This window comes from Ahaetulla prasina, chromosome 2, assembly GCF_028640845.1.
Source record: "Ahaetulla prasina isolate Xishuangbanna chromosome 2, ASM2864084v1, whole genome shotgun sequence".
Taxonomy (NCBI): Eukaryota; Metazoa; Chordata; class Lepidosauria; order Squamata; family Colubridae; genus Ahaetulla; species Ahaetulla prasina.
Genome location: NC_080540.1, coordinates 134,532,558 through 134,553,163, shown reverse-complemented (window position 1 = coordinate 134,553,163; position 20,606 = coordinate 134,532,558). Strand labels below are relative to the sequence as shown.

The window sequence follows — 20,606 nt, the reverse complement described above, 5'->3', positions numbered from 1 at the left end:
AGTCACTTCATTTGCCACTAGCCAGGCCCAACACAAAATAATGATTAGGAAGATTAATTGAAATATTATCACTATAGTAATTAGGAAAAAAATAAAGATATTCCCCTTTTTCCAAGAAATGTGATACTAGGTCAGGAGAGGCTGATTATTGGCCACAGAAAAGAATATAGAATAGTAGATAACTAAGTGACTTCCACTATAAGAATGCAGCTAGAATCAAGATAAGATCACACAACAGAAGGTCAAAATGACTAACCAGTTTTATTTACAACACCCCTTAAAGACAGACACAATTCAAAGGGGGACATAACAAAGGGAAAGAAACAGCCACCATGCCCTTGCCTACCTATTTTAGGTAGGGTCCCCAACACCAATGCCTGGGCTAGGCACAAGCATGGGTACTTCTGCCACTTGCTAGTGAACAGCACACACTAAGGCTGTCCCCAGCCCTGCTGGGGCACGGGGGCTGGGCTCTGGGGCTAGCTCAGAAATGCCACCTCCCCCCTGGCTGGGGCTGCTAGTCAAAGTGTAAAAACCACAGAATCTGGTGCATCTTTTGAGCACGTGGTAAGGGAGACCAGTCAGATTTATCCAGATACAGTTGAATCTCAAAAAGTTTGCACTTGAGAAACTGTCCTGGGCTTGACGCTTCTATTTTTCAGTTCTTCTTCATCATCACTGTACCAACGGGCAGAGCAATACTGTTCCATTCTTCAGACCAAAAGCTCAAGGATTAGCAGTCTAAAAGCTCCTGGTTTGTATTGGCAGAATAGACTACATAACCACTTTCCCATCAGCCTCTCAGCTTTTCCCTAAGAACAGCTGGGTTTTGAGAGGACTTTAGGGAGAGTCTAGGTCTGGTGGTTCCCAATGCTTCTGTCTTATTTCACATGTAGACAGAGAAGACACATGCCAGTCACTTGGCTATCGTCAGATTAAAATGTCATTTACTAAGGAAAAGGAACTCCTGGGCTCAATTCTAGAATGAAGACAGGCAGCCCAGGCCAGGGAATGCTGAGAAGAAGAGGCAGAAAGCCAATCCTTCCTAGGAAATTCAGAGCCAGCCCCAGGCACAATCCAGACCTAAGGAGGAAACCAACACAAACTTATCAAATTCATGTACCAGTGGCCACATGCCAGCACTGCGGCTGGGACAGCCCAAGCCACTTTAGGATTTCTTAGAGTCCTGTGTGTTCCGTCGCTTTAGGTCGTTCAAGTCAACAGGTTTGAATGCTGTCAAAAAAAAAAATAAAGGAAGAAAATTTAGAATAAAATTCCAAATTCCCCATGTTATTTTCTTCAACATTCCTAGTGATCTTAGCAACAAGAAAATTGCTACAGTAGATTCCACACCATCACCTATTAATAATACTTTAAATTCTAATTTGGGCTATAGGCAACTGAGACATCTAACTAAAATATTTGTATGTTCTGCTGTATGTTCTATTCAGTATAAGAATCCATAGCTATCTTCACAACAATGCAACCAACTATATATCTGAAGAGTTGAAAATTCTATCTAGGAATCATAATCTAAACCGTGCAACTAGAAAATCTCTAACATAAAACTAAGCAAGGTTAAATGCAGTGTCTTTCAAATGCATATCTGAATTTATGCAATCTTCAAATTCATAGAGAATTAAAGGCTATTAATCATAAGCAAGAACAAAAAATGTTCAGAGCCAGTAAAAGTTTATATATAGAAAAATGCCATTCTTTATCCTTTTCTTCTGAATTTCCCAAGTGCATTCATTTGATCATTACTATAAATAAAATGTTGGACTAGAATCATACTACTGGGATATTAGATAATACTAGTTCAGCCGTCAAGTCTAACTTTCTATCAAGTCTACAGGAGTTTAAACTAAAACCTCGAAGACAGGTACAGTTATTTGTTCTTGCTTATGATTAATAGCCATTAATTCTAACCTCTATTAATTAGATGATTGCATACATTCAAATATGTATTTGAAAGACAATGCATTTAATCTTGCTCCCTTTTATGTTAGAGATTTTCTAGTTGCACAATTTATATTATGATTCCTAGGTAGAATTTTCTTGACTTAACAAGAGACACTATGCTATTATAGTGTATATTTTTAAACAGAGTTCTCTCCATTTCCCTGGAAACTTTGTGCAGTATTTTGCTCATGGTGAAAAATATTGAAAACCACCACAATACATGAATAAAACTTTAATGGAAGATAGCAGGACCTTGTCAAAAGGAAAGGAAAGCTGGCAATCTCCAAGTTCTGCAAAAAGTATATTTTGTCTAGGGGATTCACACAGTTGCATATAAAAGCCTACTTATTGCTAGAAAAAGAAATACCGATATCTTGTATTCAATAAATTGATTTTAAGATCCTAAAGAATCTTCAATTTTTGCATAAGCATATTTGCACAGAAGTGTTCCCCCAAACATAATTTATTTTTTAAAAACACTTCTATTCCACCATTCTATTACTAAGACACCCAACCCAGCTACTAGTAAGACCAGATACTAGATTACATGATATGAAACTATGACCAATGACCACCAACAGACAAATTAGCGCTTACGATTACGAGCGCTTCCTTGGTGGAGGGTGTCTTTCCGGCCGCCTTGAAAGAGGCGGTGGTGAGGCCCCTCCTCAAGAAGCCTTCCCTGGACCCGGCTGTTTTAGGTAATTATCGTCCGGTCTCCAACCCGCCGCGAAGGTTGTAGAAATATGGTGGCATATCAGTTTCCTTGCACCTGGATGAAACTGTCTATCTAGACCTGCTCCAGTCCGGTTTCCGCCCGGTTACAGCACGGAGGCGGCTTTGGTCGCGTTGGTGGATGATCTCTGGAGGGCCAGGATAGGGGTTGTTCCTCTGCCCTGGTCCTATTAGACCTCTCAGCGGCTTTTGATACCATCGACCATGGTATCCTGCTGCGCGGTTGGAGGATTGGGAGTGGGAGGCACCGTTTATCGGTGGTTCTCCTCCTATCTCTCCGACCGTCGCAGTCGGTGTTGACAGGGGCAGAGGTCGGCCCGGGCGCCTCACTTGTGGGGTGCCGCAGGGATCGATCCTCTCGCCCCTTCTGTTCAACATCTACATGAAGCCGCTGGGTGAGATCATCAGTGGGTTCGGTGTGAGGTACCAGCTGTATGCGGATGACACCCAGCTGTGCTTTTCACACGGACCACTAGCGAAACCATCAGTGCTGCCCCGGTGTCTGGAGGCCGACCGGGTCTGGATGGGGAGAAACAGGCTCAAGCCCAATCCCTCCAAGACAGAGTGGCGGTGGATGCCGGCATCCTGGTACAGTCAGCTAAATCCGCGGCTGACCATCGGTGGCGAGTCATTGGCCCCGATGGAGAGGGTGCGCAACAGCGTCCTCCTGGATGAGCGGCTGTCTCTAGAAGATCACTTGACGGCCGCCTCCAGGAGAGCGTTCTACCAGGTTCGCCTGGTGCGCCAGTTGCGCCTTTCTGGACGGGAGGCCCTATGCACGGTCACTCACGCCTCGTGACGTCTCGCCTGGATTACTGCAACGCCTCTACATGGGGCTTCCTTGAAGGGCATCCGGAGGCTACAGTTAGTCAGAATGCGGCTGCGGGTGATAGATGGAGCCCTCGTGGCTCCCGTGATACCACCCACCCGGCGCAGGCTGCACTGGCTACCTGTGGCCTTCCGGGTGCGCTCCAGGGTTTTGGTGACCACCTTTAAAGCGCTCCATGGCATAGGGCCGGGTTATCTACGGGACCGCCTACTGCGACCAGATACCTCTCACCGACCCGTGCGCTCTCACAGAGGGACTCCTCAGGGTGCCGTCAGCTAGGCAGTGTCGTCTGGCGGCGCCCAGGAAGGGCCTTCTCTGTGGGGCTCCCACCCTCTGGAGCGAACTCCCCAGGACTCCGTCAACTTCCAGATCTTCGAACCTTCCGTCGCGAGCTCAAGACTCATTTATTCATCTGTGCAGGACTGGCTTAGACTTTTAAATTTAGAGGGGTTTTAAATTGATTTTAATATTTATATTTCTATTTTTAAAAATTGGTATTATTAATTATTGGCATTAGAATAAGTCTTTTAATGATTATTTTAATTTGTATATTGATGTTTTTTATATGCCTGTAAACCGCCCTGAGTCCTTTGGGAGATAGGGCGGTATATAAGTTTAAATAATAAATAAATTTAAATAATAAATAAATTAATTTCATTATGAACAATGGTTTTCACCATGTGCCAAAGTCCAAAGTTAAGACAGAAGTAAATGTCAAAGTCTAGGACCAATTATATAAAATTTGTTATTTTATGCAGCCATTTGTTAATTTGCCTCACTACTGATGCTAATGCTAGTAATGTTAATTACTAGAACTTTGAGCTGAATGTAGTTGAAGGAATATGGAGCATACAATTCATGGAAGAAAAGGGGCTAACTGAAAGTGAAAAAAATAGTTGCCAAAGTATCATCTCTGGACTATCTGGACATTTGAAAGACAACTAGAACACACAAAATTAAACCCGGTAAATAGAAGCCAATTAATATGACAAAGTACTGAAAATATACGATATATTATAAGCAACGAACTTGAAGAACACATTGAAACTTCTGAATTTATCTTCAAATGCATACTCACATAAAACGATGTGTAATTTATACTGGATGTCAATACGTTTGTCATTGAAAAAGAAAGCATCTGACAGTATGAAACTCACCCTTCAAACTGGGATTTGGTACCTTCTCCACATATTCCTCTACAAGAACCCGTTCACCACCTGCCATTTGACTGCGGAGATCCCGCTCCACAGATTGCCATGCTGCAGAAAAGAAGAATATAGAGATGGGAAAATATTTAATATGGAGACTAGGAAGCTCTTTCTGACTAAATCAGCCACCTAAACCCTAACAATGATTCTATGCTACAAGAAATATTTAAAAAACAAAGAAAGCAAACTGTTTGCAATTAGAGGACCCATTATACAGAACTTACAATGTTGGTCTGTCAATCCCAAACATTAGATCCATGTATAAATGTTTTGACTTTTAAAGACTCTCATTTTCAGTAATTTTTCTCCACTTACGCATGCCTATGTTAAAAAAAAAACATAGGTATGGGGAAAAATGACACCAATACTTGTTAAAGGGTATGTGGTACATAAGTAATATACATGACAGAAGGCGGCATAATATGCCATGACCTAGCGGAAATGCAGCACATGCTTCCCACTCTGCACCTTCATAGATGAAGCGCACATTTTCCTCATGTGCAGGAGTGAAGATCTCACTGCTGTTGCTTGGGGAGCGAGGACTGCTGTTTCTCTTGCCATTGTAAACTACTCTGGAAACAGGGGAGCTAGAAAAAAAGGAGATAGGTGACAAAATTCTGATCTTTGGCAAAATTTAAAAAACAGGACATTGTTAACTTCAGCCACTTTTCCCCAAATCTGATTACAATTCCCCTCAGTCCCTATGGTCAATGGTCTGGATTGCTAGGAATTGTAATTCAAGCATTAGGTTCCAAAAGTTAAGACCACTCAGGTCTTTTCAAAGAAAAAAATGCCAGTATAAGCAACACATTATTTTCTTGACTTGAAAGTTACATGTCACTTTCCCATTTTCAATGCGCTGTGGGAACACAGGATTTCCCAATCCAAGTTAATAATCAATCCAAGATTCAAACAATTATCCATCATCATCAGATAACTTACACAGAACACCTCTAGCTCAACCATTTGCCCACCTTCACCAAGAAAGAACAGCTGAGTAAAAGTCCTAAAGAAGTAATAATATATTCTACCAACCTATTCGGTACCAGTACAAATTCAATTTTCATCTTTCTCACCTTGTCATGGCTGCCTCTTGCCCAACCCTGGCCCAGGTATTGGAAGGATAGGTTGGTGACACTAAAAGAAAAAAAAAAACACAAGGCTGGAACAAAGGCTGAGCTGACTAAGGATGGTGCCCCATTAGCTACACATGAGGGAGCAAATTACTTTAGTAGCTGAGCAGGGATAAAATCCGTGCTCAGCCCTGTCATCCTAAAGCAGGCTGGATTTCAGGAATTGCTTTGCTTTACAGACCAGAGGACCATTTCAGCCATTGTTTGATCACATTGATAGTATTACGCTATCACCAAACCTCTAATCGTGCAAAGCCCCCAAGACTCCCAGCTCCCCCATAATAATCATCCCAAGATGAGAACTCTCCCAGGCAGGAGTTCTGCTGCTGCTCTCTTATGTCTGCATCCTTAGCTTCGCCGCACCGGACCCCAGAGAAAAGATCTAGCCTTGGAAATGGGATGCCAGCCACTGCCCAGAAGGGAAGAGAAAGGACTCTACTCTGGAGTCCGACTTTCTTCCTCTCCCCGCCGCCTACTACGAACTGCCAGCCCGATCTGGAGCTGGCCCGGCGCTAGGCCCACTGACCCACAAGCGACTACCTGTGCGAGGGTCAGTTCAGCACTGCAGCCGGGTCGGCACCGAGGACAAGGCGGTCAGAGCGCCTCCTTTACCTTCCCCTCCCACTCCCAACTCCTTCTTCACCTGGGCCCGGGGAGATCCCGGCCCTGACTCCGCTCGCTGCTGCCAGGCCCGGGCGGAAGAGAGCGTCTAGGCCGGGGCTGCGCCTGCGCACTGAGGGCGAGTGGGTCCGGAGAGCCCCTGCCCCGCGTAGCCGCGGGAGAGAGTTTCCATGGAAACGGAGCGGCAGGGCAGGGCGCGGGGAAGGGTAGCCATGGAAACGGGAGTCCGAGGCAAGCTCCGGGGAAAGAGAGCGGATCTTGAAATGGGGAGTCGGTGGGGAAGGAGGGAGCTCGCTGGCGGGGGGCGCTTTGGCTTAAGTAGCACCCAGAAGGTGCCCAGAGGCAAACCGAGGAGGACGGGGTGGTTGGTGTTGGTGTTGGGGGGGAGTGGGACTTGCACAGACACAGGCCCACAAGGCGGGCCATTCACTAGAGCCATTTGGAATAAGGAAGACTTCCATGTGTTAAGGTGTCTCATCTTTTCAGCTGGTCCCTAGAGGTGCAAGTAAGGTGGGATATAAACATAATTCGCTGCTGGCTTCGCTCGGATTTCTGGGTAGGTGATCAACCTTAGTGCTGACCAAGGTATCAGGAGGATGAGAAGTGAGTGTCCACATGGACATAACTCTTTTAGCACAACTCACGGTTGTGTTGGGGAAAATAGAAGTCCGGAGTTTTAGGTATGTTAACTGCCTTGGAGTTGTGTATATTTATTTTATTTATTTATTTATTTATTTGATTTGATTTTTATACCGCCCTTCTCCCAAAGGACTCAGGGCGGTGTACAGGCATAATAAAAAACCGACAATACAATATACAGATTTAAAATACGATTTAAAAAACTTATTTAAATTAGCCCAATGATTAAAATTTACCATACTAAAACCCCGTTTAAAATTAATAAATTTAAGATTAAAATCCCAATTTAAGCCAGCCCATGGATAAAAGGTGAGTCTTGAGTTCGCGAAATGTCGAAGGTCAGGTATTTGGCGTAAACCCGGGAAGCTCGTTCCAGAGTGTGGAGCCCCCACAGAGAAGGCCCTTCCCTGGGGGCCGCCAGCCGACATTGTTTGGCGGACGGCACCCTGAGAAGTCCCTCTCTGTGGGAGCGTATGGGTCGGTGGGAGGCGTATGGTAACAGCAGGCGGTCCCGTAAGTACCCAGGTCCTATATAAATATATATATACCGTAATAATAGTAGTAATAGTGAGAAAATTGCTAAAAACAAATTTGAACAGTGGAAACACCATCAAAGCCATCAGTACCTGGGCCATACCTGCAATATTTTATTTATTTATTTATTTTTTATTTATTTATTTTGTCACACAGTATATATAAGCATAAGCATGAAATAACTATACAATATATAAGCATATATATAAGTATGAGTATGTAATAACTATATTAAATGGATATAACGAAAGGAAACAATAGGACAGGAACAATAGGCACACTTGTGCTCTTTATTTAACTAAACACAAGCTGAATTGGATAGTTTGGACCAAAAAACAAGAAAACTTATGACTATTCGCTCTGTAGTGCTATTGCACTAATGGAGAAATGGAGGCAAAGGTTTACTTCAGGTCAAAATTGAAGAAAAAATAGTGTGCATTGGCTGATTATGTAAAAGGCAGCCAAGAAGAAGCACTGATGTAAGATAAAAATCACAATTTATTAAATATACAGGAAACATAACATGAATATTGAAAAAATGTAATAAAAACCCAATTAGAATGTTGGTAAGAAAAAGCATTACATGGCCAATTTCTACAAAAGATCAAAAGAAAAGTGGATAAAAATAAAATCTGACAATGGCTTAACAATTGGAACATTCAAAAAGGGGCTGAATGCTTGATTTTGGCTGTTCAAAAGCAAGCTATTTAAACTTATGAAATCAAGGCCAGAATTTAAAAAAAAATAATCAAATGATTCAAAGTGCAGATGACGCAAAGAAGCAGAAGAAACAGATCATATACTCAACTCGTGCAAAAAGATTGCACAAACTGATTAAAAACAGCGATACAACACAGTTGCCAAAATGATTCACTGACACATCTGTAAAAATTATGTGCCAATAATGAAATATTGGTGGGAATATATAACTGAAAATATAGTTGAAAATGAGCAGATTAAAATATTTTGGGATTTTCAAATACAAACTAATAAAATCTGGACCTATCAGATTTAACTGATTGAAAAGAAATTGTGGATAATTCATGTGGCAATACCAGGAGATACTAGAAAAAAATCAAAAAATTGGAGAAAGTCACAAAATATCAAAATCTGAAAATCAAAATTGAATGATGGCATAAACCAACCATGGTAGTACCATTGGTTATTGGTTGGTGCCATAGCAAAAAGGTGTGGGCAACACTTTAAAAATCTGCATATTGACAATTTTTCCATTTGTCAGTTATAAAAAGCCACACTGCTTGGATCTGCACATATTATTATAACATCCTAGGTTCTTTGGAAGAACTCATTGAGAATGAAGGTCAATACAAACTTAAGACCTGGCAGTTGTGATTTGACGAATTGGAGATCACAAAAGTATCAAAATCTGAAAATTAAAGTTGAATAATTATGACATAAACTGGCCATGGAGGTCCCAGTCATTATCGGTGGGTGCCATACCAAAAAGGCTTGGATAACACTTAGAAAATCTGCATATTGAAAGAATTTCCAGCTATCGATTACAAAAGGCCATTTTGCTTGGATCTGCTCATATAATGTGCCAATTTGTTACAACATCCTAGAACACCATGGAAATAACACTGTGAATCAAAGTCAACACCAGCTAAAGAACATCAGCTAAAGAACCAGCTGTGGTTTTACAAATTGAAAACTGCAATGTATCAAGATCTGAAAACCAAAATCAAAAGATTATGGCATAAATGTAGTGATCCCACTGGATATCGGCACATGGGGTACCAAATCTTGGATGACACTTAGAAAATCTGCACATTGACAACATTTCCATCTGTCAATTGCAAAAAGCCACACTGGATCCTCACATATACTCATCGATACATTACAGCATCTTAGGTTTGGGGAAACTTCGATGTGCATGAAGACCAATATCCGCTAAAAAACTGGCAGCTGGGACTTCATTTTGTGAATCGGTTATGATTATAATACTTGAATATCATTGGCATTGACAAAATCATCCTCAGTCAACTACAACAGACAGCTTTACTTGAACAACTTGCATCCTGCAACAATACCTTTAACACCATCAACAACACTATCTACCTATCCCAGATCCTTGGGACGGATTTGCTAGGTGGGTAAACTGCCAAATCCAGTCTGAATGCTTGGCTGACTGTGGGACCAATCATAATATGATAGGAAGGAACATCCTCCACCAGGGGTTTAGGCTATAATGTCCCACTGAATGCAGTGCATAAATTTAATTCTCACTCATGATTCTGCTTAGTATTTTGGGACTGGCTAGAAGGGATTTACAGTGGGAAAAATGAAAAACTTGTAATTGAGGATTCAGTTAATTATTTTGAAGCTCTTCAGACTTCATCACAGAAAAGTTGTGATTACTTCAAGCAACACTATAACCTAATGCTTACATTCATAAGCAAGGCTAGGCAAGTGCTTGTGATAATGTTCAACTTTTATATCAATTATAACTTACCTAAGGTGAAGTTGGGTGGGTGCTTGTTTTTGCTTAATTTTCTATTTTTCTTAGGAACAGCAAATAGAAGTACAGGTAGTTCTCGATTTACAACCACAACTGAGCCCAACATTTTTGTTGTTAAGTGAAAAATTTCTTAAGTGAGTTTTACTCCATTTTACGATCTTTCTTGCCTCAGTTGTTAAGTCAATCACTGTACTTGATAAGTTAGTAAACCGGTTGTTAATTGAATCGGTCTTCCCCATTGACTTTGTTGTCAAAAGGTTGCTAATGGTAATCACATGACCTTGGGACACAGCAACAGTCATAAATATGAACCAGTTGCCCAGCATTTGAATTTTGATCACATGACCATGGGGATGCTGCAAAGGTTGTAATTGAAAAATGGTCATAAGTCACTTTTTTCAGTGCCGTAGTAACTTTGAACAGTCACTAAATGAATTGTTTGTAAATCAAGGAATACCTGTATAGGATATACAAGCTTCACCTTGGAGAATTCTATTCAGGACTTTCATAAGCTTACTGAGCATTTTCATTTATCAAAATAATTGTGTAAAATTGCTTCTAAATAAACAAACATTCTGAAGATAGAAAAACTACTCATGTTTAGATAGTGTGGTGAGATTGTACTTGGCCTAACTGCTCTAAGTTTTGTCAAAACATGCTGATTTATGTGGCACAAATTATCTTCACAGTAAGGCAAACTGCCCAATTATAAGCTAGTAGTTTTTACCACGCAATATGTGTGTTTTGGAGGGACGCGGTGGCTCAGGGGCTAGGATGTTGAGCTTGTCAATCGAAAGGTTCTAATCCCTAGTGCTGCCATGTAACGGGGTGAGCTTCCGTTACTTGTCCCAGCTTCTGCCAACCTAGCAGTTTTGAAAGCACATAAAAATGCAAGTAGAAAAAATAGGGACCACCATTGGTGGGAAGGTAACAGTGTTCCATGCGCCTTTGGCATTGAGTCATGCTGGCCACATGATCACAGAGACGTCTTCGGACAGCGCTGGCTCTTTGGCTTTGAAACAGAGATGAGCACCGCCCCCTAGAGTCAGCAATGACTAGCACGTATGTGCGAGGGGAACCTTTACCTTTATGTATGTTTTGAGGGAGACCCAGCCACAAAACATAGTTTTCCAAGATAAATCATGTCTAATTTCATCTCATATCTAATTTGTTCTGGGCCTAATTCTGAACTGAATCATTACCAAGCTAAAACAAGTTATTTAGAAAAAAATAATATATAACATGCCCTCTTAATCCATACCACGTGTATTTGCAGAATCAACATTTCAGCATCTGAAATCTACCAGAACTAAGAAACAGCATATTCTTGAGCGCTGTGTATCATAGGAAAAACATTGGAATAATTTGAATTACCACACCTGACCCTATATTTTGCCTCCATCATTAATCTTTATATTAGAATGGTATATACAGTCTATCTTCCCTTATGCTTTCAGAGCAGAAAAATATGTTTTTATGTTATGCATCCATGTATGGGGTTTTACATAACTTTCGCACACACACACAAGTGGGTCATAAGCCTTTCTCTATTTGACATAGTGTGGCATTCTCAGTTACACTATCATCAAAATGCAGGCACTGTATGATCAGTTTTATCCTTTTTGGGACTCTTCAGAGATGGGTAGCTTTATATTTTTCTATGGGCTTCAAAACCTCTGTTGAGAATTGAACTCGCAGACCTTTACGCTACATATTGCATATACAATGCATTAGCTTAAAGAGTTATCCAAGTCCTGATGCTCAGTAGTTGCAGGAAGGAATATATAAAATCTATTAGAATGGTATAAATCATCCACCTTCTCTTAAGATGTTACATTACATCATGACTCCTGGATACAGGGTTTTACATGACTTCTTGCATTATTTACCCCCCATCCATTGAAAAGGTAACCTCTTGTAACATATTACATATTGTTGAGGCTATAAAAATATCCAAGTAGCATAATTTCAGTAAAGTTCAGTTAACTGATGCAACGTAAAAATGCTTTTTTCAGATATTACAGCCAGGTCTAGAGGTTTAACTATAGTAGAATACATACAATTCAAGCTTGGATAAAGCGTCATTTTCATTTCTGTTTTGCTTTTTAGACAATCCATGTTGCTTGGACACTGGAATTTATGCTCCTCTCCCCATATGGATTTTGATTCTACGAAAAGAGTTTTATTGCATCATAACCAAAACCAAATGATTCAACAAAAGCTTGGCTACCATAAATGTGAGAAGAGAAGGAAGAAAAATACCTCAAGATTTGAGAATTCCTTTATTGAAAAAATAAAAAGCTGTTTTGGAATCACTTAAAAAATACAGTATAAAAGCAAATCTAGAATCGGCAACACATTAAAAATAGGACATTACACATTACGTTTTAGATTATGTACATAAAATGTCATTTTGAAGGTAGATATTTTCATGGTTATTTTGTGAGGATTCTTCAGGAAAATCACATGAATGTTGCTGAGTCATTATTCAAAATTAATAATTGCAAAATGAGAACTGGAAGATACATGCTTACAAAACTTGGTGTCCGGTCCAATGCAGATCACAAACAGATATTTAAACTGCCTACACAATCACACCATCAGAACCAGTATATGTCATCTATTGAATTGGACAATGAGCCACAATAAAGAATGTTGCATTTCTTTTTGGATGGATTATCCCAAGCATGTCTCTCAGAAATCCCCAAGTAGTAAGTCTCATATATACCTATTGCAGCTACAGAATGGCCTCTTTTAGGAGATCTTACACTCCATTATCAACTTCATTACCAGCAATGGATTATGCCGCCGGCCATGGTAACTGGATTTTACATGGAAAAAGGTTAAGAAATACAGTCTTAGTTTACATGGGCTGCTTGGAAGAGCTCCACAAGATCCTTGTATTCTGGGTCAATAAGGTCAGATGGCTTGTCTCCCTCCTTGTTGGTGGCATCACACTGGGCCCCAAGAGAGATGAGGTACCTGGAAGATCAGAAAAAAAGAAAGTCATTAAATGCAGCAGAGGTTGAAAGGATCTGGATTAACCTACTTCTGTTTAAAAATATTCAGTACATTTAAGTAGTTCACTGTTTAATATGGTTTAGATATCCTTTAGTCACTTTTAATAATTGCAATAAGAATTTGCAATTTCAATCATCTCTATTCTCAAATTTCCTTAAGGCAGATTCAGCCCTTTATACTATTCACACCTGGAGAATATAGTGGTATACAAAAGTCTAGAGCTGTTTCTGCTATCAAGAGTTGCAGCCGGAATCAAATAAATTGGTTTCCCCGCATGCATTGTCCAACTGACATAAACCAACTTCTCTCATACATTATATTTAAAGCGATATAGAGGACTTTTATGATGTTATGAAGTGACTCAAAATATTTTTTGTTTCCATAAAAAACCCACCTTTTAAGTAAAATATAAGGGTTCCATTTAAAAAAATTTTGCTTGGCATTTTGGCAATATCACAGTTAGTTAATCTGCCAATAAATACTACGGTATCAGCACTGCTGGTGTCAAGATGAGAGCACTATGAGATAAGAGAGGATTCATCCATCTCTTGGAATAAGCCAGCAGGCATTTATTTCTTGTCACTTCAAAGTGACAAGACCCAGAAATTTAGTAGTGCAATCACTTTCCCCTTCTTGTTTTCCTTGGCCATATAATTCCTGTTTATTGAGAGAGTAGCACAGCTGGCTAAGAGGGAATGAGGTAAACAATCTAGCATCTCTGACCTTGCAATGTCAGCATAGCCATCGCTACAGGCCATATGCAGAGGTGTCCAGCCCTCATCATCTGTCTGATTTATGTCAGCGCCGTATTTTATCAAGAGCTTGACGCACTCGAGGTTCCCAGCAAGCACAGCTTCATGGATGGCAGCCATTCCTAATTGGAAAAGATGATATATCAAACTCTAGTCTGTGACAAACAGGGGCACTATAAACTGAGGGAGAATCCTACATTTTTTATCTTAGCACAAGAAAAATCTTTCAAATAAAGAAAGATAATTAAAACTGTTCAGTTAACATGCATCCACATTGATGTTTTTAAGATTGTTCATTTTAGGCAAAAAGGAAGTAGAAGTTCAATCAAGATTCTCAAGTATGTTTTCTAAGCTTCTTTGAGAATTATTTGATTAACAAAAGGAGTTAATGAAGGTCAGGCGGTCTCCCTAAAAGCAAAATGATCTGCAAAGAGACTCCTATAGTCCTACAATGCTAGGCTAAAATAACTTAAACCAGTTTTCTCCAACTTGGCGCCTTCCACATGAATTAGGGCTGCAGCCCATAGTATTCCTATCATGGCCAAAACCTATTGGGAAATTTTGGGACTTACAATCCCAACAAAATCTGAAATGCACCAAACTAGGACCATAAGACTAAACAATGTCTTTCAGAAAGTTCATTAAACTGATCCTGCCATAATTTTACTTGGGATTTTGCAACCTGTAATTGTCATCATTTCTATGCTTCTCACACCTTTTCTCTTGCAATTTTTTCTTGCATAGATTTCCATGCACTGAGATAATAATCAGAGTTAATGCCTCAAAGACATCAAACTACTTCAAACTTAGAGTTGGGCATAAGCCTTCAAAGTATTTCTGAGAAGCATGTGCTCAATTTTATTGCTCATCCTTTGCTATACTGAAGCAAATTATTATGTACATAAAGGAAATAAGTTGGTGAGAGTACTATAGGAAATTATAGTATTTTAGGCTTATACCCTTCTGGAATGGTTCTATTAAAATAATGTGGACTATATGGCAACTGAGAGACAGGAAGGAAGCTCCCTGTTGTTTCCTTAAATCACACTGAAAATGCACCCTAACATTCAACCCATATTTTTCCCTAGAATCAAACAGCTTACTACTCAGCCACCCTCCAATCAATCTTCCACGTACCAGAGGGATAGATAGTATCCAAGGAGACTTTCCTGGCCCGAATGAAACGTCCTACTTGCTCCAAGTCACCCTGTCGAATGTGGTCCTGGAAGAGAACGTCATTGGGGAAACGCACAGTCTTGAGGTGCCTTGCATATCGCCTGTACCTAGGAAGTGAGCTTGGGTGGTAGTATTTCATGGTCACAGAGGGCAAAGGAAGCCCAACAGACAGATGAGGTGAGGAAAATGAGCAGACTTAGAAGGTAGAAGAGCTCCCTCACAAAGGTGAGGTGCAAAACTGCAATAATGTCTTGAGATCCAAAGGAGTATCTCCTCCCAAAATCTTGCAAAAAAAAAAAAAAAGGTGGAGGAACCCAGCGATGATTTTCTGTTCCTTTCAGGTTGGGGTTTTTTTTTTGACAGCACAACACGTGGTGAAGATCTGTGGAGGACTGATGGTTTCCCCACAGAGTTTCTTGTTATATAGCCTCCCTGTGGCTATTTTGAGGACACTCGGCTCATACTTGTTGCCATGAGATCTTGTAATTGAGATGCCTTGCCTGCATCCTCCCCCTTTTGAACATAAATTAGAATCTCAGCTTACAGCCCACCTGTCGATGAGTGGTAGTCAGCAGGTCCAGCTTGGACTGCCATCTACAACCAACAGCCTCAGATTTTGCAAGCCACCGTTTGCAATACTCTACATTACTTTCTGGAATTTGTTGGCAGCCATTTGTGCTTTTCCCAAAACTAGTTCACGGCTATCGTTATAGGGAAAGATTCAAAAACAACAATTATAAAGTGAAAAGCTTCTACAGTGAAGAATTTTATTACATGAATAGCAATCAATATTTTGTTATCTTTAAGGCAGCTAGGCATTTTCTTAAGAGTTCATGCTTTTAATTTGCTGCTTGTAACTTGAAAATCCAAAAACATTTGCAAAAGATATGGGTAGAAAGTGGCCAAGAGGAACAATCCAAGGAATCATGCTAGCTCATGTCAGTTATAAATTCTTTCATTGTTAATGTGCTGCAAACATATAAATTCTGTACAGCAGTGTGAATTCAGAGCTCATCTCTGTATATGAATGAAAATGAATTTTATCTGATTTAAGCATTTATACACTTATACAAAATAGGAAGGAAAACGATACCAAATTTTAAGAATTAGAGGTCTGCAACAGGAAGAGAGTATGAAAGACAATAGCTGTTTTGTGATTTTTATTCCATTCCCCTGCTTTGCATAACTATAGCCACTTAACTGCACTAGAAGTGGAAGAGTAACTGAATCTAAGTTGCACTATATGAATGCGACTTTTGAGAATTGCAAGGTATTCATTTTGAGGAAGAATTGAAACTGGAAATAATGGTCAGCTGGAGCTTTTCTGCCTGTTGCACATATCCAGAGGGTAACTGGGTGCATAAATCGGACCTGGGAAAGTTGTGTTGCCAAAACCGAGTATCAGAAATAAAAGAAAAGGAAAACTGTCCAATTGTGGTGGGCAATAGGGGAATCCATGTGAATTCAGGGAAGACTCCACTAACTGGGTTCTTTGACCAGTTACCAAAAAAATGCGAAGAAAAATTCTAATAGTAGTTGCTTCCCCTCTTCTAGTCTACAGTTATATCTAAAATCTCATGCAGCGCCTCAGCTATAACATACATTTTATGTTACAATCGGCACCAAAGACTCTGTTGATCTTGTTACATATCCAAGTGTTCTAAGCAAGGGCCTTGTATTTGTAGCTTTGGAGATAATTCAGACATTAACAGCCATCTTCAAGAATACAGTATATTTGTCTTTTGCATTCTTTTTAGTACATCCAAGGAGTTAAAATTTTGAATTATTAATTTTATTACTTTGATTCAGAAGAAAATTATTTTTAAAAAATAAATTCAGAATGGATCAAAATCAAATTTAGTTAGCCAAAGCAACAGAGGTTTTCAGAACACTGAAATAATACTACAATTTCTTGATTTTATTAGATTTTAAAACAGATTACTTTTTAGGTATATTTTCCACTGAAAGTTCCAATCTGCCTACCTAATTTTAAAATTGCCTAACAGTGGTATTTATTTAACTTCTTTTTACAGAACACAATTGAACCTCTGTAGGCATCAAATCATATTTAACTTTGCTGGAATCTTTGCTGATATTGTTATAGCAGACTGTTAAATCTAGAAGTAACCTATGGAGAATAATCTTCTAATTTCTACCACTTCCTTACATTTAACTGTTGAACACCACACGCAACTCATCGCCCCTCCAACAGAGATACTTGATGAGATGCACATTAGCTCCCATTCTTCTCTTGAAAAAAATAGGAAGCCAAGCTACTTTTGTAAAAGGAAAACTATTGTCATCAGGTTTTCTTGGGGGTATCTCAGCAGGCCCCATAGAGTAGTACAGCAAGTGGAGCAACAAGAGGTTCTGATACTTCCCACAGCTTTCAGCTATGAATTAATCTGGGTTGTGCAAGATGAAGGGATCCCCTGCTTGAAACAAGAAATATGGCATCTGTTCTAACTTTTGATACCACTATCAAGTGCTATTAGACTATTAAAATTAGAAAGTGCTGCTGGACTGCAGACCTGATACCAGAAAGATGCTTGGACTGATAGAACTCACTATAAAATGAGTTCTCGTCTTAAACATCTGGAGGCTAAGGACATTTCACATTATCTCAAGTTAAAAATCTGGGAACCAACAACATGCAAGGGAGGAAGTGAACTTGTGGGTTTTTAGCAAAAGGTAAACAATTCTTCACCTGTGTGTGATACAAGCAGTGGGAAAGGAAGACCAAAATATCTGAAGGACAGCAAGTTACTTGCTGCAATTACTACTGAAGCATAGTTCTCCTCAGCCCTAACTATCACATCCAATTAAAAGGGTTGCTTAGTTAAAGTTCAGCAATATTAGGAGGGCCATACGTTCCCCACCCTAATCCAAGTTCTTTCTCAAAGACTTCCTCTCAGGGCCCACACTACCAAAACACCAAGAGTCACAGATTGTCCAGCTGTTGGTATGAAAAGATAGCCCTACACATTAAATACTGTCTGGCCCTTACTGCTAAACATCATAGACCCACAGGAAAAAGCTACTCTCCTATAATCTTCATAGAAGAAAAATGAACTTAAAGAGCCAGGCAACCCCACCAGGAATATTTCCACCTTACATACTTCTATAAGCAAGAAAGTCACAGTGTAGATCCACATAAAAAATTACACCGGTTCCATGGTTGCAGGGAGAGGCATGACATGGCATGTAAACACCAAAACAGCACATATGCATAATGCAAGGCTATTGCTGTGGAAATTCTAAGTTGATGTGTACAGGCATGAATAGTTTCGATGGTAATCCTTATGATTTATATTGATATATTGACCATCAATTGTGTTGTAAATGTTGTACCTTGATGAACGTATCTTTTCTTTTATGTACACTGAGAGCATATGCACCAAGACAAATTCCTTGTGTGTCCAATCACACTTGGCCAATAAAATTCTATTCTATTCTATTTTAAACTAAGCAGCAAAAACTGCTTCAGAAATTGCCTGACATCCTCTTCTTCTGCCAGAACGGAAAAGAAATTGTCAGCAAGCTCTCCTGCTCTTCAACAAGCAGCAGCAGCTTGTTTTCCTCGGCTACATGTAATGAGGCAGGTTCACCTCTCATCATATGACAGAATGACATCGTTGCTTACAAAAATATTATTCAATTGAGATGGTCAACAGTCCAGGACTTCATCCATAAAGCAGGTAATAATTGCACATTACATACTTCTCTGGACGTTTCTTTGAATTAGAAGGAATTCAAAACTTGATGACCTTTAGAAACAATTTGTACTTTGATGATCCTGAACGTAATAGCTCTGCACTGAACGTAATAGCGCTGCACTTTGGGATGGCAAGGATTTCTCTCTCTGACATACACAGAGTTGTCCTTTAAGTGATACTTAGAATAAAGCTAAAATTGTATCTGGAATACCTTATCACAAATTTTGAAATAAGGATACTGGACTATAAACAACCTACTCTGATTCAGAAAACAAAGACAAAAATATAGGCTGAAGCCAACGGAAAAAGTTATCACATACACTGAAGTTCAAAATTCTATCCAAGAAAGCTCTATGGTATACTGGTATATGCTAGATTCAAGCCGAGCACTCCAGGAAGCTATTTCAAATATGAACAGAGGGGATTATTTTTTCCTCCCATTAAGAACAATCAGTTTCAAATCAGGAATAAAAGCAAATCATTTTAGAAGTATCTTTTCAACTGAAGGCTATGAATACATGAAAGTCAGAGGATACAGAATGATCCTTAAGGCTATATGTTCCTGGCGTAATTTGATGGAGTCCTTCAAACCACTACTACATACCACTAAATACAGCAAAGTTCTACAGCTGAGGAATAGCAACTGAGAATTAGAATAAAGCTGGAATCTGGGAGGGACCTTGGAGGTCTTCTAGTCCTCTAGTAGATCCACATGTTTTTTTAAAAGCATTACATGCTTTTATAAATCTAAAATCTAATAATGGCATTTTTCTGGTTACATCTTTTTCCAGCTCGTAATTTTGTGGTTACTCAGTTTGGGTTGTAGTGACTTCAAGTACCCTACTAATAGTTCTTCCTAGCTTTACTTAATAAAAAGCTGTTCTATTGCTGTTTTTTTATCCAGCCATCACGTTCAGAGGTACCGATTTTTTTTAAAAAATTCTCAAGGATAAAGTCAGCCAGCCATCTCGCTGGTTGACTTTATTGTCCCTTTTAGTCCTAGGAATTGGCACATGCAACAGGGGTGGAGTAAATGCATGTCTTCCTTATACTTTTCCCCCAATAGCTTCTTAGTGTGAAGATAGTAAATCCCTCCCATTTCCTTTCTTTTCAGCTTTTGAAGTATTGTGAGTTATCCACAATTACAGTGAGTTAAAGAAAAGGGAAATAGGAACACAGGTTTTGCTAGTCCTGGTTTATCATAATCACTACACCATCAGATGAGCTATATGAAATAATCCACTAATGCAATTAAATGTTCCCAGATTCTCAATGTTCCATGCAAGAAGCAAATTAACTGAAGTGCAATATCTGAGGTAATCTCAGGAGTGAGAAGAATGATCTTTCCAGAAGCCAGATATTTATATTTCTTCCCAAAGCATTAAAGCAGAAATATTTAATTCATAGGGAGCTAATACAACAGAAACATTCCTATCCTGTATGCAATTCAAAATATTAGTCATGACAAGGATTTTCAGTACTTGACACACTAAGCTCATTCCTCAGACCCTACACTTATTATAAACCAATCTCCCATAAAAATAATTGTACCCCCATTTGTCTGTTGATATTTTTAGTGTGTTTTTTACTTGAGTTTCCTAAGATGTGATACACCGGTAATTAAAATAAGATTGTTTGATCCAGCCCAATTATCCTTTCTTTCACCTTAAAAGGGCTGTGGTGGCACTTTGATGCAAGAACAATGAAGCAGCTAGAATAGTAGTATAGAAGCAGCCAGTATACTACTTTATTAATATGATATATAGACTAAGTGTAATTATGGAATTATAGTATACAGTAA

The 20,606-nt window shown here is 39.5% G+C and overlaps 2 protein-coding genes across 3 annotated transcripts; both read right to left on the bottom strand.

The window, feature by feature from the left end:
• Positions 1–242: 242 nt before the first annotated feature.
• MCRIP1 (MAPK regulated corepressor interacting protein 1) lies at positions 243–6,746 on the bottom strand. Of its 2 annotated transcripts, none has more exons than XM_058174185.1 (5): positions 6,511–6,746; positions 5,811–5,871; positions 5,203–5,321; positions 4,684–4,785; positions 243–1,233 (listed from the first exon to the last, which is right to left on the bottom strand). In XM_058174185.1, exons 2-5 carry the CDS (start codon positions 5,816–5,818, stop codon positions 1,169–1,171), a joined length of 294 nt encoding a protein of 97 aa, XP_058030168.1. In that variant the 5' UTR covers positions 5,819–5,871; positions 6,511–6,746; the 3' UTR covers positions 243–1,168. The 2 variants fall into 2 exon arrangements, with proteins under 2 accessions (XP_058030168.1, XP_058030167.1); XM_058174184.1 differs by having other exon boundaries at positions 6,408–6,588.
• A 5,657-nt stretch (positions 6,747–12,403) lies between these two features.
• PPP1R27 (protein phosphatase 1 regulatory subunit 27) lies at positions 12,404–15,488 on the bottom strand. Its single transcript, XM_058168768.1, has 3 exons — positions 15,051–15,488; positions 13,885–14,035; positions 12,404–13,122 (listed from the first exon to the last, which is right to left on the bottom strand). Exons 1-3 carry the CDS (start codon positions 15,226–15,228, stop codon positions 12,999–13,001), a joined length of 453 nt encoding a protein of 150 aa, XP_058024751.1. The 5' UTR covers positions 15,229–15,488; the 3' UTR covers positions 12,404–12,998.
• Between the last annotated feature and the right edge of the window lie 5,118 nt (positions 15,489–20,606).